Source organism: Vanessa cardui, chromosome 19 (assembly GCF_905220365.1).
Source record: "Vanessa cardui chromosome 19, ilVanCard2.1, whole genome shotgun sequence".
NCBI lineage: Eukaryota > Metazoa > Arthropoda > Insecta > Lepidoptera > Nymphalidae > Vanessa > Vanessa cardui.
This window is the reverse complement of record NC_061141.1, coordinates 7973690-7990319: the sequence shown is the minus strand read 5'-3', so window position 1 is coordinate 7990319 and position 16630 is coordinate 7973690. Positions and strand designations below refer to the sequence as shown.

The following is a 16630-nucleotide window of genomic DNA, read 5'->3' as shown; positions in this document are numbered from 1 at the left end:
GCATGTGTCTATTTTCATTGAAATTCAGCCACCTGTGCATTCCACCAACCCGCATTGGAACAGCGTGATGGAATATGTTCCAAACCCTCTCCTCAATAGGAGAGGAGGTTTTAGCCCAGCAGTGGGAAATTTACAGGCTGTTACTTTACTTTTTTTTATATTACATACTCGTCTATTAATAAAATAGACAAATAGGTCAATGTTAAAATTATATTGTATTTATATACACTTCACGGTCGTTCCGCCCGCCCGTTAAGTCACAACGCACCCACCCTTAGTATCGCCGGAGTTAGTTACACATCTCTTTGAACAAAACGAACCTTTGCTAGTAATTTTACGAGAAGATTTATATGAGAGAAGTTTCTTTAACGTTGCGTCTAGCGAAACATTAAAAATTCGAAATTATATTTCTAGAATAAAGACTTTTCTTCCTTTTCTCAATTTGATTTCTGTTAAATTGGTTTTCCATTCTGATGTGATCATAGTAGATCTGACATTGATATTTCGTAAAATCAAAACATAATGTTTAATGTGGTATACTCGCCATAAACAAAAACACTCATTATAAAACTTTGACTCAAAGCAACTATATTTATCAGTATGAATTATTTTATGTTGTATAAATATTTTGCATCAGTCTCATAATCGATACAGTAAATGGTAATCATCCACCTCACAGCAATAACAGTGCTCTACTAATTACAGGAGCGTACCCATCTACTCGTATATATTTCGTTAGAAGAGATAAATATTTTAGTAAGCCTTGAAATATGTAAAGCTAAATGAGATATAAGAACACAGCGCAATATTTCAACCAGTTGCTTGCTTGGGTTTGTTTGTATAACGCGGTAGGTTATAGTTATTCGTTTCGTATTTATCGAATCAGAAATTATAAGTCTGACCGACTTCTAGTATGACTTATGACTCACTGTAGATATGACTAATATTTCCAGAAACTATCTGTTTTATTATATGTATTGCACTGAATCATTTTCAATAACAGATCTAAAACGTTGGAAATGACGTAAACCCAGCAAAGTAGTAATTAAACACTACAGCTTTAATATTTTGAATGTCGCTTGTGTCATTTTGTAAGTAATACATTTAGGCTAAACTTGGATGAGGATTTTGCCCGGCAGTGGGATATCACAGTTGTAATTTCACTTCAGAAATACTAGCGTTGATAACCTCATTTCTGATTGCAGCAGTTTTGCAATGACCTCTTGCGTCAGTCACCAACACTCATAATTTATTTCGTTCACATCTTGACGTGCAGCGCTCACCCTTGACATTCATTCATGTTCCGCTATAATGCTGACCTTCCACCGGATATATAATTACATAGCGTCAAGTGGAACAATCTCGTGCAACGTGCTCTACTTTAGACATTGTTCTCTGTGTCGATATCAAAAGTTTCTTCGATGCGAATTAATCACACATCGTGCGTTCGGACCGGAATACGCGGGTTTGCATAGCGTTACTTTTTATGGAGAATAATCTTAATGCTAACCCAATATTACGAGCGAGAAAGTGAGTTTGCTTGTTCGTTCCGCTTTCTCGTCGTAACTACTCGACCGACGATCATGAAATTTTATAAACTATACAGAAAAGGACATAGGAAGCCTAATGACTGACTAGCCTCCCTCAGGTGTCTATTAATGAAAATCGAAATTGATAACTGTTTTGCAATTAACCTAGCAATTACAGAAACCAATCGAGATATAACTTAAGATTACATAGTTATTTTGTATCATAACATATTAGCAAGGTGTTTCTCTTTATTTACTAACTTGATCTGTTTCTAACTGAAACTCGTTTAATTGACAATAACATACCAAATATTCGATTAAAATAATCAAACTGAGAGAGTACCGTGTACTCAGTTATTACATATGTGTCTTATGTCGTTATGATTGTGTGACCTGGTATACGTAATCGAATATAGAATTGTACGGCATAAGTTTATGATTTAAAATAGTAAAAAGTTTTTCAAGGCTAAATTGCTTTGACAGCGGCCATAACTATAGCAAGGTCGCGGTTACATACGTAGAATTTATTTACATTTACTTTTAAAGTATCTTTTTAAAATTATACAAATTAATTTGACTAGAATTTAAGAATAAAGAAGTGTATTTTAAATGAAAACGAATGATAACACCATAACATGATAGTGATGTGTAGCATGGGCCTTTATAGATAAAATCTGAACACTAAACATTTTTTCATTATATAGGTTAGTGGACGAGTAAATGAGCCTGATGGTAAGTGGTCACCAACACCCATAGACAACGCTGTAAGAAATATTAACCTTTCCTCAAATCGCCAATGAACCTACTCTGGAAACTAAAAAGTAACCCAATGTACCTGATGATACTTTGGCTCCCTCGATACAAAACAAGACTGAGTACTTCTGATTGCGGTAGAATATATGACAGTAGGTATACCCTTCCAGATGGGCTTGCACCAAGCTCTAATAATAACATGACGTTAGAAAAATTACAAAAATTATAAACGATAAATTATTCACTCAGGTTATGCTGACAGTCAATACGAGATCAGTATGACCGTGGAAGAAAATAAAACTCCGTAACAAAATTTATAACTTTCTTACTTGAAATTATTAAGCAAAAAAAAAGACCGAGTAGGCGCCGGGATTATTTTAATAAGTCAGACTCGAATACGATTTGGATTTAAATGAAATATTTATGAGAAACGCTTTCCCGCTACCGTATAAAGCGTCAGTCGACAGATTACTGAGATGTGATTATTATTTATCGTGTTATAGGTACTTTATTGCAAGAAAGATAATATTTAAGAGTTACATCATTGATCATATATTATTTAAGAGATTCTATAACTGTATAGAAAACCCCCAATCAATAAACTTAATAACAAACAATGAATCAATGAAATAAAAAATAATAAAAAACGAAATACTATTCAAATAAAATATAATTAGTAAGTATATGAGATTGTAATTTTTTTTTATTCTAAGTGCACTTGTTTACCTTCAATTATATTATATGTATAATAATATTTTTATGAGCGTTTATGTTTATGTCTCTACGTATACGGCGATGTCTTCATGTCTCGGTCAAGGCGACACACTATCCATCCAAGGCTGATCGTAATATATCTAAGCTGTTACGCGCTCGTTACGCTAGATACAAATTAAAATGTCCTATTGTTTTTTTATTAATTAGTTATCAAATAATCTTATTCCAGAATATATAATACTTTAATTAATGAGCCTAATCTTCATATCCTCTTTTTAGTACAGTACGCAGGCCGGCGGACACGTTTTTGATTTACTTAAGTAAACTTAAATTAATCTTCATTTATCAAACTTTTCAATTGATTTCTTTTGCATGATTAAATAAACAATTAAATACAAAACCTTATTTAGTATACTAATATTAACTCTGTTTGTTATTTCTTTTGACGGGCAAACCACGATACCGATTTCGATGAAATTCTGTATACGGAACAAGCTTGAACTCCAAGCAAGAACATGCAATTTTTATGCTTAACGCATAACTATAACAGACTAACCACTAAAACACGAACAATCCGCGGGTAACTATAGTCTGTTCGCGTTAAGAATGCAGTGAGTTGTCATTGTTTACCGGCCCCTTTGACCAATCAAATTTTTTCAAATTACAAAGTCAAGTTCACATTGAACAGGTAAAGACATAAGTTCGAACGTGATGGTTGTGGATTTAATTAATTATTAACTGATATTTAAAAAATTGACAAAAACAATGACAACTTACTGCATTCTTAACGCGAACAGACTATAGTAGTTATTTATAAGTTACTAGCAAAGCCCGATAGGCGTTGCCGTATCTGTTTATAATACATATACCAATTGTCTAGACGATCGGATCGGTTAAACAAGTTGATGTTAAGGAAAAATAAATAATTGCCTACAATGATAAAGGTCGAAGTCTATTATCATTACATAGTATAAAACAATGTTGCTCTCCGCTGTCTAACTGTCTTGGTGTTTGGTTAGATCCTTAAAATTACACACAAGATTTTGATCTTGAGGAGGTTATCTTTAATAGAGAGATTTTCTTAATGATTCGATTAAAAGGTTTATATGTATAATACATACATACATACATACATATAGTAGATAATCACGGATAATATTAGAGGTTCCTAATTTTATGTCTTAAAGTGACTCGGGCGATGCCGGGTAAGGACGGTAGCTTTGATATATGGATGGTTTTTGTTCACTTAAATGAAATAGTTGTACTACATACAAATTGATACAATGTTGTTTTAATAAATACGTATAGTTAGAAAGAAAGCCTCTTCTTCCTTAGGTAAGGTTTGGACAGTCATTCAATGTGAGTTGGTGGATTATATTATATATACAATTAAAAGCATTAAGCTATTAAATAATGATGTAGTCCTGACCGAGATTTGACTACGGCATTTAAGACGTGTTTTTGTTTTTTTTTAAATATGACATTGCATTAAGAAACTAATTGACAAGGTTTCAACTAGAATTTCTTCCTTATTTTCAACAATATGTTGTTTTTCCTTTATATTATGTATAAAGTTCATATTCACAAAGCAATATAAAGGTTATGATATAAAGATTCATCTCACGTATTTTATATTTCTACGTATGTGTGCGTGATGCGAAATCATTGTTTCAATGAAAGTTCTTTTGTCTTAAACATGAATGATATTCCTTAGATGCTTATTTGTAAATATAGAACATTAATATGAAAAAATACGTTTTTTTTTTTAATTAACATCGATCATCAACAAGACGTGACACATCTCAACAATAAAACGTATAAGGTTATGTTACTGCTTTTCGTTGCTCACGACCCACTAGTCCTTTTTTGCTTTATCCGACTAATTGCTGAGAAAAAATTAAGAACAACTTAATGCTTGTAACGTAACAAGTACCATATCATTATAACTTCAAATTTCATATTAAATAAAATGTATCTCTCACAAATGAAGTTCGAACAACAGCCTGCAAATATGTCACCGTAACGAAATAATTAAGACTTAATCCACGACATTTATAATTGAAATTTAACGGATAGTTCCCTAATGATGATTTATTAGAGGGCAAAGTAAAATACGATGTAATTATACAAATTGCCCTTTGTAAACTCAATGATGAGGCTTTCGTTTTTAAATCCCAAAAATCTATACATTAAATAATATACACATACACTAGAAAAATAGTTGTCCCGTCGGTATAAATGAGGATAACTCGGCATGGCGATCAGTTCAACCATATAGAAGCTGATGAAAGAGGTCGATGTATAACAAAAAAAAGTATCGCGGGTCACGCGGTTGGAAGTAAGTAACATTCGCTATATACCTATCATGAATCAAAACAATTACAAAAAATCATAAACAAACTTCCCTGTAAATAAGGATTTATATAATCCTTACACATATACTAGGAAGAGATAGACAGAAAGAAAGGAAAAGGTCGCCCGGATAACGGTTTTTCCTTACGCGACGATATCTGCCAGTTCACTGTAAGCCGTATAAAAGAAACTCGTTCCAAAAACATTTGTATGCTAACTTTCATGGTAATCGGCCGAAGGGTGTTGCAGTATATTTAATCTAAAACACATACCAACAGCCTTTTAATACACATACAGATATATCTATACCTACATATAATAAAATTGGATGCAATGTATGTATACACGGTACAAGTACCAAAATAACATTTTTTACAATTTTTGTCTGTCTGTCTGTTTGTTCCGGCTAAACTCTGGAACGGCTGAACCGATTTTGACGAGACTTTCACTAGCAGATAACTGATATAATAAGGAGTAACTTAGGCTACAATAATATTTTTTTTGTTTAATTCAAACGCGTACAAGATCACGGGCACAGCTAATTTGAAATAAGCTTCGTATTAAATTAAAGGATAAATTATCCTTTCATCTCTCGAGAGCCCATTAATTATTCGAGAACGTCTAGTTACGAAATCTCATAAACATTAGTACTAACCTACTGTAACAATCGACACGATCCGAGTTCGACCGTTTTGCATGTATAATTTGAGACCCATCAAAGGACTCGTCTAAAAGTGTCCGTACAGAACCGGTTTAATTAAGAGCTGACTCGAGTCGAATAAACGTAAATAAGTCTCATCTTTCACTGGAGACATGGCTATACATAGCATAGCAATCTGTATTCACGACCAAACCGCTGAACCAAATTGGTTAAATTTGCTATGAAGCAAACATGAACTTTAAGAAAGGACATTGCCTAACACATGACAACCAAACCCTAAAAACGAGAACGACGCCGCGGGCGACTACCAGTTAGTATATATTTTCATAGTGCATTGTGACATTGAGTTATGAAATGACATATAAATATTCGACCATTTCACAAATAGCATACTCCATAAACCTATTAGGTACATATTGTCTACATTTATACTTTTTCTAATATTATGTATGAGACTTTAAGTTATCTTTAAGAACACGCTAAGATATAATCATCTTTTTATTCGTGTCTATAAATTTTGCGTCTGACTCCATTGAACATCAATTTCTATTTATAACGTTGCTGACGCAAAAGTTGTTTTGCTTCTATCACTTGCATTATAGCTTATATTTATTTCTTTTACAATAACGTAGTAATTATGTATATAAGACGTGCCACTTTTGGAGCAGATGAATGATTATTTGCAGTAGATGAATAGCGCAACACATCCTGTGGACTGTCAGCCTTAGAGAGCAGTTTCTTCGTGTCTATTATTTACTCCGGGATACAATCATTATAGGTTTTATAGGGCTCTTTTATAGCTCTATTCTTAAGGTGAGGACCGTTGCTTTTAAGATATTAGCTAGTTCCATGAGATTATTCTTGACTAGCGTATCAAACAATAGCTTAAGTACTCGCATTATCAGGTTCTTAATTCAAAGACGATTTTAGTTGCAAACGTGTTTTAATTATAATACCACTCAATTTATTACATTATTCAGTTAGAACAATTTATAATAAATGCTCGGGAACGAGGTTATTTCAAATCGTGATAAAACACATTTGTTGTTATTTAATTTCATCACGATTTATATTCTCGTATTGAATCGAATCATAATTGTGTAATTATCATGTAATGTAACAAATCATGCTTATTATATATTATTTATAAACATACTTGTAATATATATACAAATGACCAAAACGAAGTCCACTAATTAGCTATTGAAGAACCTATAATATACATCCGGCTGCGTCATCAAATCTCTTAGATACAAAAGTTACAAATAAAAAAAAAATCCTAATTTAATCCTTGTTTATATACTGGTTTCGAAACTAATAAAATGTTACCAAAATTCAATTTAATATAATAACATTAACAAAACATAATCAATCTTAGCGTCTGTGATAATATTACGAGCTATAAAAGACATCGCTGTGAGAGTACGTTGAATTATTTATTATCTTAATGCAACCAGATGTTATATATCACGCATATAAATATCTGAGCTATTATTAAAACACACAAAGCTGTATATTAAAGTAATAATATGTATTTATCATATAAGTATGTGAAAGCTTGGCCGTTTACATTTCCTCATTCTACTGCCAAAAAGACATACTTTGTATCGCTCTGTTCCGGTTCAAAGGTGAGTGAGCCAGTGTAATTCGAGCACAATGAACGTAATTAACAACTTCGTTCTCTATTATAATATGATGATGATTATGATGTCCTCCTTGACTTACATGTCAGTGGCGAATTTGGCTAGTGTGATGTAAGCGAAGGTAGCTTGAAAAGCCACCTTTGGTTTTATAAGTTCTGTTGTAGGGATGTCAGAACAATTGGCCTTTACTGTTATGACGACCTCCGTGGTCGAGTAATTTGTACACCGATTTTCATGGCCGAGACGTAGAATATAATTAGTTTTCTACGTTGTCTTGGGTCTGGGTGTTTTGGTACCGTCGTTACTTCTGTTTTTCCATAACACAAGTGCTTCAGCTACTTACGTTGGGAACAGAGTAATGTATGTGATTTTGTCCAATATTATTTTACTGTACGTATAGCAATACGTGTGTTGAGACGGATCTTATTAATTGATTATAATATATAGTTGGCGACGCATCGACGGGTTTACGTATGTTGTATACTTTTTACAGTGGCAACGTCGTCGTACAACATGCCGTCAGGTGACTCATTAGACTGATGCGTTCATTTATTTTATTCTTAATCTTAATCAAACGGGCTGTTCTAAGCCAGACAAGTCCCACTAATGGACTTCCCATTTTATTTTCACGTACTTATATTATTTGTGATCTCGTGCTTGCGGTGAATGAAAATATCGCGTCAAAACCAGCATGTTAGGGAGAACGTGTGCCATCAACCCGTATTAGAGCAGTATAGGGGAATAAGCTCCAAACCTCCTAAAAAGGAAAGGGAGGATTTCACCCAGCCACGGGACATTTACAGACTATTACTTTATTAGACACTGATACAATATGTACAGTTTTAAAAATCTAATAATTTAAGGCTTGATTATTGCATGTGCTGAACTAGATTTTTGAAATACTCGAGCGATAAAATCACAATAAAAATATAAACTAAGACATAAAAATATCCTTGTTTAATATAAAGAGGTATGACTTGATTTTCTTATTGTACTTATTTACCAACATTCGATTGTAAATCTACATAGCGTTATGAAAATGTCTTAACTAACGTTGTAATAGAACTGGAAGGTGACATATAATATCAGCGCCGTGACAAAAAACTTACTCCCACCGAAATAACAATAAGCTAACACGTTAATGTACGACGAGGCTGAAGGTTGTAAATAGGTGAAGCGTGGACAGCGTTGTATGAGGTGACGTGACATCAGCGTGACAATATTTTACGAAAAATGCGCTGAATCATTTATTAGTACGTCGCGCGGTCACACCTCACGATCTTTTTCATGAAAGTCATTTTTTACATATTGGGAATAATCCGGTCATCATTGCTTTGGTCTGATAAGATTGGTTTAATCTATATAGCCTTGATCATTTAATATAAGTTTAATTATTATTTTGATCTGTCTTATAGTCTTTAACTGTAAAGTCAAAAGTCAACTTAAAAATCAACCGAAGAACTAAGCCAGCACAGTCATTTTAAATCTGTAAACAGAACGAGATTGTTCATCAACACGATATACGCATTAGACACGTCACAATTGACGTGACGTGTCATTAACGTGACAATCCTCCGAGAACGACACGCTGAATCATTTATTAGCGCGGCACGCCACAACATACATCGCCAGAGGCGCTGCCAATAAATCGTTACATAAAAAATGCGTACAGAATTGCCTCCTTTTAAAGTTTAACAGGCGCCTTTGTCTCTGTATGGCGTGACACAAAGATTAATACTTGTATAAATATAGTATCGGGTAAGTTAATTAGATTAAATTTATTATACGACAATAGAGAATACAATATAAAAACGGATAGTCATTGTACGGTTATTTTGTACTATATTAATTAACACGCGATATTCTAAAATTCCAAATTAATTAGGTGCAGTATTTGATTGATAGCTACCGTCGCGTGTTGCTTTAATGACAAACAGCTTGATAAAGCTGAGACGTACCAATGAATCGCTTGCCATAAAATAAAACGATTGATTTTTATATATTGATTTCTCCGCGAGGGTTCGCCCGCGTTACCATTGCGCCCCTTGGGTCTTAGCGTAATGTTATAATATGGTCTAAATATACATACAATATACGTATAACGGTTCGCAATCAATAAACTAGTTGACGCAATTTTTATTTCTATTGAAAATTAGCGCTTTCAAAACCTTTAGCTTTGTAACTACTATAAATAATGATCATATATTATTTATGACAGTTGGATAAATATGAAAACAATGCCAAGTGATAATGAATTACGGAACACAAAGCCCTACACAAGTACACGAGATATGAATATCTCAAATGAGCCATTATGCAAATAGGGTCCTCGAGACAGGCCAGGGATAGCATTTCTTTTTTGTTTCACCTGAAAAATTGAAGATTCGCGCAGCAGCCGCGCGACCGCGTATAAAATAACTCAGCCTTTGTTATGGTAATGCCGCGAAATTATCTTCCCTGTGTGTAATCTCGAAAGATATAAAAACTTTCGAGCGCAATGTAAAACGTTTTATTCACGAATGTTTATCCGGCCACGTTCCCTGAACTCTCAAATCACGAACCTAGCTGTAACCATGGTAACCAGTAGGACATTCATTGAATTGATTATTATTTTGAATTAAAAGTGTAACTTTGAAAAAAAAGCGACCGTTTTATTTGGATTAAGTGAATAATCGCTTTGTATACAGTTCTATAATTAAACTAGATGAGCCACAAACTAAAAACACAAAACAAAGTCTCATAGTTGCGAACGCGGCTCGGCCGTTAAGCCTTCCTACAAAATTTATCGTTACATAAGTTTTTACGTCTACGAGACATACCTTCATGCAATATCAACTTTATAATTCACCTAGAGTAATACTTACTTGTCAGTAATACTCATTGAAATGTTTGACAGATATTCATCTATATTATAAATGTTAAGGTAACACTGTCTGTCCGTCTGTCGCGATAAATGTTATGAAGAAACTCGAACTCCAAGAATGGACATAGACTACTTTTTTGCCTAACACATGACAACCGACACTCTTAAACGCTACTACTAATTAAATGTATATTTATACGAATGAAACACCATCGCCTTCCCTGCTTTGCGCGGGTCAAAATTATTAGTGAAAAAATAATTGTATTTTAATCATTAGTTTCGGAGATAACCCCTAAATTAGAAACACAAATTTTATCTCTTCATAATATTAATATAAATATTTTTAAATACGTTTACTTTAACCAGAAATCGGAACGACTATTAGTATAAGTAGTAACTAAGGATTTTAGTAGTAAAATTCAATATATTTTATTTCTCGAGAACATATTAATATTTAATAAGTCAAATCGTTACTAAAAAGTCGGGTCTTAATATAGCTTTTTACAGTGTGTTCTAAGGAATATTAAAAGTGATTTTTTTTTAAATGATATTAAATATTTCCGTCCTTACCCTACGAACATCGTAGGCTCTGAGTATGTACGGGTACGCCTTAAAGTTGCTAAGGAATTAAATCGAATTTCTGCTTGAACAAGTTCGGGAATCTTTGAACCCTTTGAGAGGAACGTCCGACGCGACTGCGAGCTGTGATCAAACGAATCTTGTTATATACTTACCGTTACGAGTATTGAGAGATTTCTCATAGCCTCCCGGTAAAGAAATTGTTTTATCTTAATAGATCATATTTATATTTTGGTAGTCACTAACGATCTTTTGAATGTATTGTTATTTTAAAATATTGTTTACACGAAATCAATTTAATTTGTATTTCATATTATCAAACTTTACCGTTAGTGTTTCGAAATACATTGGAAAGAATACTATTAGTTTCCATTTTATAGGACAGTCTAAAATATAAATTGACTTTAAAAACAACTGTTTTAATTCCAATATAACTAAGTGGTAGGTTTTATGCAAGCCCTTCTCGGTTGGTATCACCCAGTCATCATATATTGTACCATCAAACAGCAATACTTAGTCTGTGTATCTGATACAAGGATCTCTTTTCAAGGATTTCTTAGCTAATCGAAGCTTTAGAACCGTTTTTAAAACAATCATACATAATTTCTATATTCCCTATTTATGTTAACTAAGCATGGGTGCAAATTAATTAAAAAAAGTGAAAAAGAAATCAAAAGTTAAAGGCCCTAGAAACACGAATTAAAATAAATGATTGACGGCAAAATTATTTTCAAATTTCGAACAACGCTTGAAAAAACAACAACGAAAACATAGCTTATATTTGTAAATCAATAGTTTGAAACGTCAGACGCGATAACACTTTTGGCAAGTTATCAAAAAATATATAACACGATACAGAAGAACGTAGGTGGGTAAGTAAAGTGCTGCAGGTACATTTTTTATATGAAAATATTTGAGTGAAAGTAAAATTTCATGGAATTAGAGATACTGTGTAACGGGATACATAAAGTTTTACTTTCGTTACTTAATACTTATTAAAATAAAAGCGAGGGGAAGATGGTAGGACTTCCAAATTTAAAATTGATCGTAGAAAAGGTGACTGTGTGTAAAATAGATAAACTTTTGTTATTTCTATTAGAAGGCCAAGTTCTGCAAGGGCCAGATAAGATTTGAATTGAAAAAAGAATAATAAAAACATTTTTTTTTATTATAACAGCTACGTGGATGAGCCAATGTAGCCCGTAATGGTGAGTACGTCATAGACATAGACGCTGTAAGAAATAACCATTCCTTACATCGTAATTGCGCCACCAACTTCGGAAACTAAGATGTTATGTACACTGGCTCACTCATCCATCTAAACGGAATACACATACAGTCAAGTCATTCCATTAGATAAAACTAAAACAGCCAGTGTTTTAGTTTTATCTAATGGAATGATTTTATTTTATTAATTATTATTTTATTAACCATCTATGTTAAGTCATCGAGTCAAGTCGTTTATCATTCGAATCTGTCGAGTTTATTGAAAATGATCTATAAAATAATAAAACATTGAACAGGAAAATAGTTCAAAGTTTTTATTTTTATTTATGATTTCCTTTCCACGGACTTTCGGACCTCTTCATAACATCAAACGCGTTCGCGTCAATACGAATATCATTAAGAGATACTCAAACACGTATCCTTGATACGAAACGAAACGTTGAAAGATATTTTAAGACAGAATAACGTTTTAAAGGCGAGGTCGGTTTTAAAATGGATTTATTATGCAGTTTCCATTATTTTAGCACTTTATTCGGCCGATGATTGCCCGAGATGATCCGAACGAATTGCTTAAAGCCGCCTACACGATGAATACAATACTCAATTGAAAAATAATACTGACTTTTTTGTTGAGAATATTAACGTTCGAAGTCAAACACGACTGGCTTGCTATGCATACAAAACCATATATTGATTTTATTTATTTAAAATACTTTATTGCACAACAGTTATTGGGTACATTAAAGAACTAAAAGTTATATATAACAAATGGAGCGCAAAGGCCTTATTGTTTATTGTGATCTCTCATAGACAATGTTTGGTGATGAAGCTTAAGACGAGAACAGGCAAGTGCAGTTAGAAAGAGGAAATAATAACTATAATATATACGACCATTGATTGACACGTCACTGAAGTACCAAGCATTTTATATAAATTAAAAAATAACGGTAAAATAAATGAATGACTGAACTTATTGTAAGTTTAATCTTCTACTAAATATTAGTCATTCTGATTTTGACGGACTATAAAATGTATAATACGCAATCGCAATCGTTTGCAACACGACCGTTACGAATTCATTGTATTGTGTAGAGAAACCTTTGTTATAACATCATAAACGGCCACTATTTAGCTGTTTAATGTTGTCTGCATTCACTTAGCTACATTTACTTGATTTTAAAATTATTTCATATTAGTGACCCGCCTCGGGTACAATAACTGGTACCAAATATACTACAGAATTTGTTTATTTACGACATCACAATAGAAACTTTCAAAATTATCTGTGTCTTTACTCTTTTGTCGATGTATATGCAAGAATCTTCCTCTCGAATCACTCTATCTATTAAAAAACCGCATCAAAATCCGTTGCGTAATTTTAAAGATCTAAGCATACATAGGAACAGATAACAGTAAGCGACTTTGTTTTATACTATGTACCTAATGATTATGAAATAAACATAAATCTGATCGATTTCATATTAATATCAAATTTCAATGTAATATTACAGCAAAGATAAATCTTTACAGATATTGAAATTAATTCTTGTTACATCTAAGATTAAACCGAGTGAAACTGAAGATCAGCTATTTATAGAATGAAACCTTTTTGGAAAAGCGCTCGATATTCTGGAATAAATTTTAATTAAATCGGTTTAGATATTTTTTTTAATATACGCATTCATCTTTAATAGCTCCCTTTTATATATATGTTACATAACGGCATAGTTACAATACAATAGTAATTATCTTAATAATTAATACACGTGTAAGTGCAGCCGTGAATTCCGCTAACGATGCTTGCGCTAAGAGAAGTGATTTAAAGTCGCGTGACATTCAGTACCTACACTTTTATTTTTTTAAATAATTATTAATAATGTTATGTTATTCAATTTTGATTTCAATCATCGCTGTTAAAACTGAGTTAATTCTCTTTAAATCATTTACATTTTGACCAATCAGAGGCTTAATGTTATTGAAAAAAAAAATTTAGACGAATTGATAACCTCCTCCTTTACGAAGGCGGTTGAAAATGAAATCTGACGCACGACCTCTACTAATTCAGACGTCAGCTTGGTTTGCTAAGTTTTCATAATTTATTAATAGTAACAATACTCACAGGGAGCAGGACTGGGTGGCTCGGCGCATATTCCGATAGATTTACTAGGATCGTCGAGCAGAGTCTGAGCGAGCCTGTAGTCGCCGAGCTTGATCTGAATCTGCTGGCTCACGCGATCCCTATTGCCTGTCACCTGGAAAGATAATAACTGGTTAAGAACTAAGATCATTAAGGTCAACAATCAGTTTGAAGCAATATACATAGATACTTGTATAAATACTAGATGTATATAAAATGAATACACATTAAATATCTGAATAGGTAATTCCCCGTCGCGGTTTTACGCAGGTAAATATCGATTAAATTAAAGTAAAGTAACAGCCTGAACATTTCTCACTGCTGAGATAAGGCCTCCTCATCCATTAAGGAGAGGGCTAGGAACATATTCCACCACGCTGCTCCAATTCACATGTGGTAGAATTTCGATGAAATTAGACACATGCAGGTTTCCTCACGATGTATGTCATTAGATACCTACAATCTTCATATAATAATCACATTAACATAGAAAATCCTAATAATCAAATAAATGCCCTATCCGTGTATATCAAACCATGTTACCATACGAAAAGAGATATTAAATTACTACTAGTACGAAAAGGAAAACCTTATCGTCTTAACGACATTTAAATGTTGCATATAATCAACGATACTGTTGGTCCAAACTGTATAGTGTAAATATTTATAAATATATAAAGAAACCCCTTTAAATCGACTCGTTATTTATTTCGATGATAGCGTGTCATATATAAACGGAATATCTTTTATTTCTTCTTATATATTCATAAAGCGTAAAATTATTGTGCGCTTTCGAAGCGTCGTGTTTATTTATTTCTTTTTGTGTATTTATTACAATTTCAACAACTTTCTGGGAGAGCTTCCGTCTACAATTTTCTATAACAATTTTGACATGAAATGATAATCAATATCTATTTAGTCTAAAGAATATGTATACACTGAAACTATACACTATTATAAAATGAAAGAAGTGACAATCGAAATGACATTTTTGCTTGAAATCGAAATAAATAACAAAATTTACTTTACATAACGTACCTAAGTATATAAAGATATATAATAAACATAATTGAAATGTTTAACAAAGTTTTCCTTGTGATCTTATATCAGCGTATGCGGTCTCTCATTATTTTTTATCAAGTCCACATACGTATCACAAGGCCGTGCGCATGCGCATCGCTTGCGCGGGACTGCGTCCTAAATAAATTCGCTCAATGTCATTACTCGTTACGATTTGAAGAGTGTTTGATAAAAAGCCATTCTCTTATGCAGTTTCACGAATTTCATTTGGTTATTTGTTGTCCTTGGGTAATGTTGTAATATTAACAATCGTTGTCAATTACACAACAGTATCTACCAATACAATACAATATTTTAAATATACCTACATAAACAAATGTCAATCAATAAAGACTTTTAAAATCATCATACAATAACGTAGGTATATATGTACAATACAATAATAGTATTATATTAATCTGCCATGTGTGTAAAGTTTCAGATCAATCGGACGGAATTGGTTGAAAATTAAATTGCAATAAGTTTTAATAAAAAAACATAAATCAGAATAAAATCTAGTCAAAGATCTAGAAATACACCTCAAAAAACATACAAAAAAACCTACAACTATTACAAAATGTTTTATATTACGATTGTTTTACTTAGTAGAATCAGGAAGAGGGTAATTTTTTCATTAGTATTTAACTAGAAATCAGAATATCTCTGATTTATTAACTGAAGTAAATTATCCTTTAATTGATTGCCTTTAATGGTAATTATATTTAAAATGAGGACATTATCGCGCACGTCACTTTCATTTGATGCACAATTAAACATTCGCTTTTAATATAAAACTCCATAAATGGACTTATATGCGAGAGCGCCATCATTTCGATACAATCTCCGAATTCAACACTTCCGTTATGAAATGCGATAAATTTTAAGTGAATTTAAAAATACATATATTCAGTTTAAAACCTTGTCGTAATCACAGGAAGTATTTATTTAATTCCATTTACAGCAATCAATGATATTTTCATAAATCGTATTAAAAATATGCAAATATTTATATTGCCGTTTACAAAAAAAAAATACAAAAGATTCAATGCCGAGTCTGTACGAGTATAATATTCATTTATATTTTTGATTGGCATTCATTTTTACTTACAACAA

At 32.5% G+C, this 16630-nt stretch overlaps 1 protein-coding gene across 5 annotated transcripts in view; it reads right to left on the bottom strand.

Annotated features, from left to right (window-relative positions):
• Positions 1-16630, bottom strand: part of LOC124537774 (AF4/FMR2 family member 1) — a 221339-nt gene that overhangs the window by 69600 nt on the left and 135109 nt on the right. For all 5 annotated transcript variants that reach the window (XM_047114667.1, XM_047114666.1, XM_047114663.1 and 2 more), the window contains one exon: positions 14441-14573. In XM_047114667.1, coding sequence (XP_046970623.1) covers positions 14441-14573 — 133 coding nt within the window. The remainder of the gene's footprint in view (positions 1-14440; positions 14574-16630) is intronic.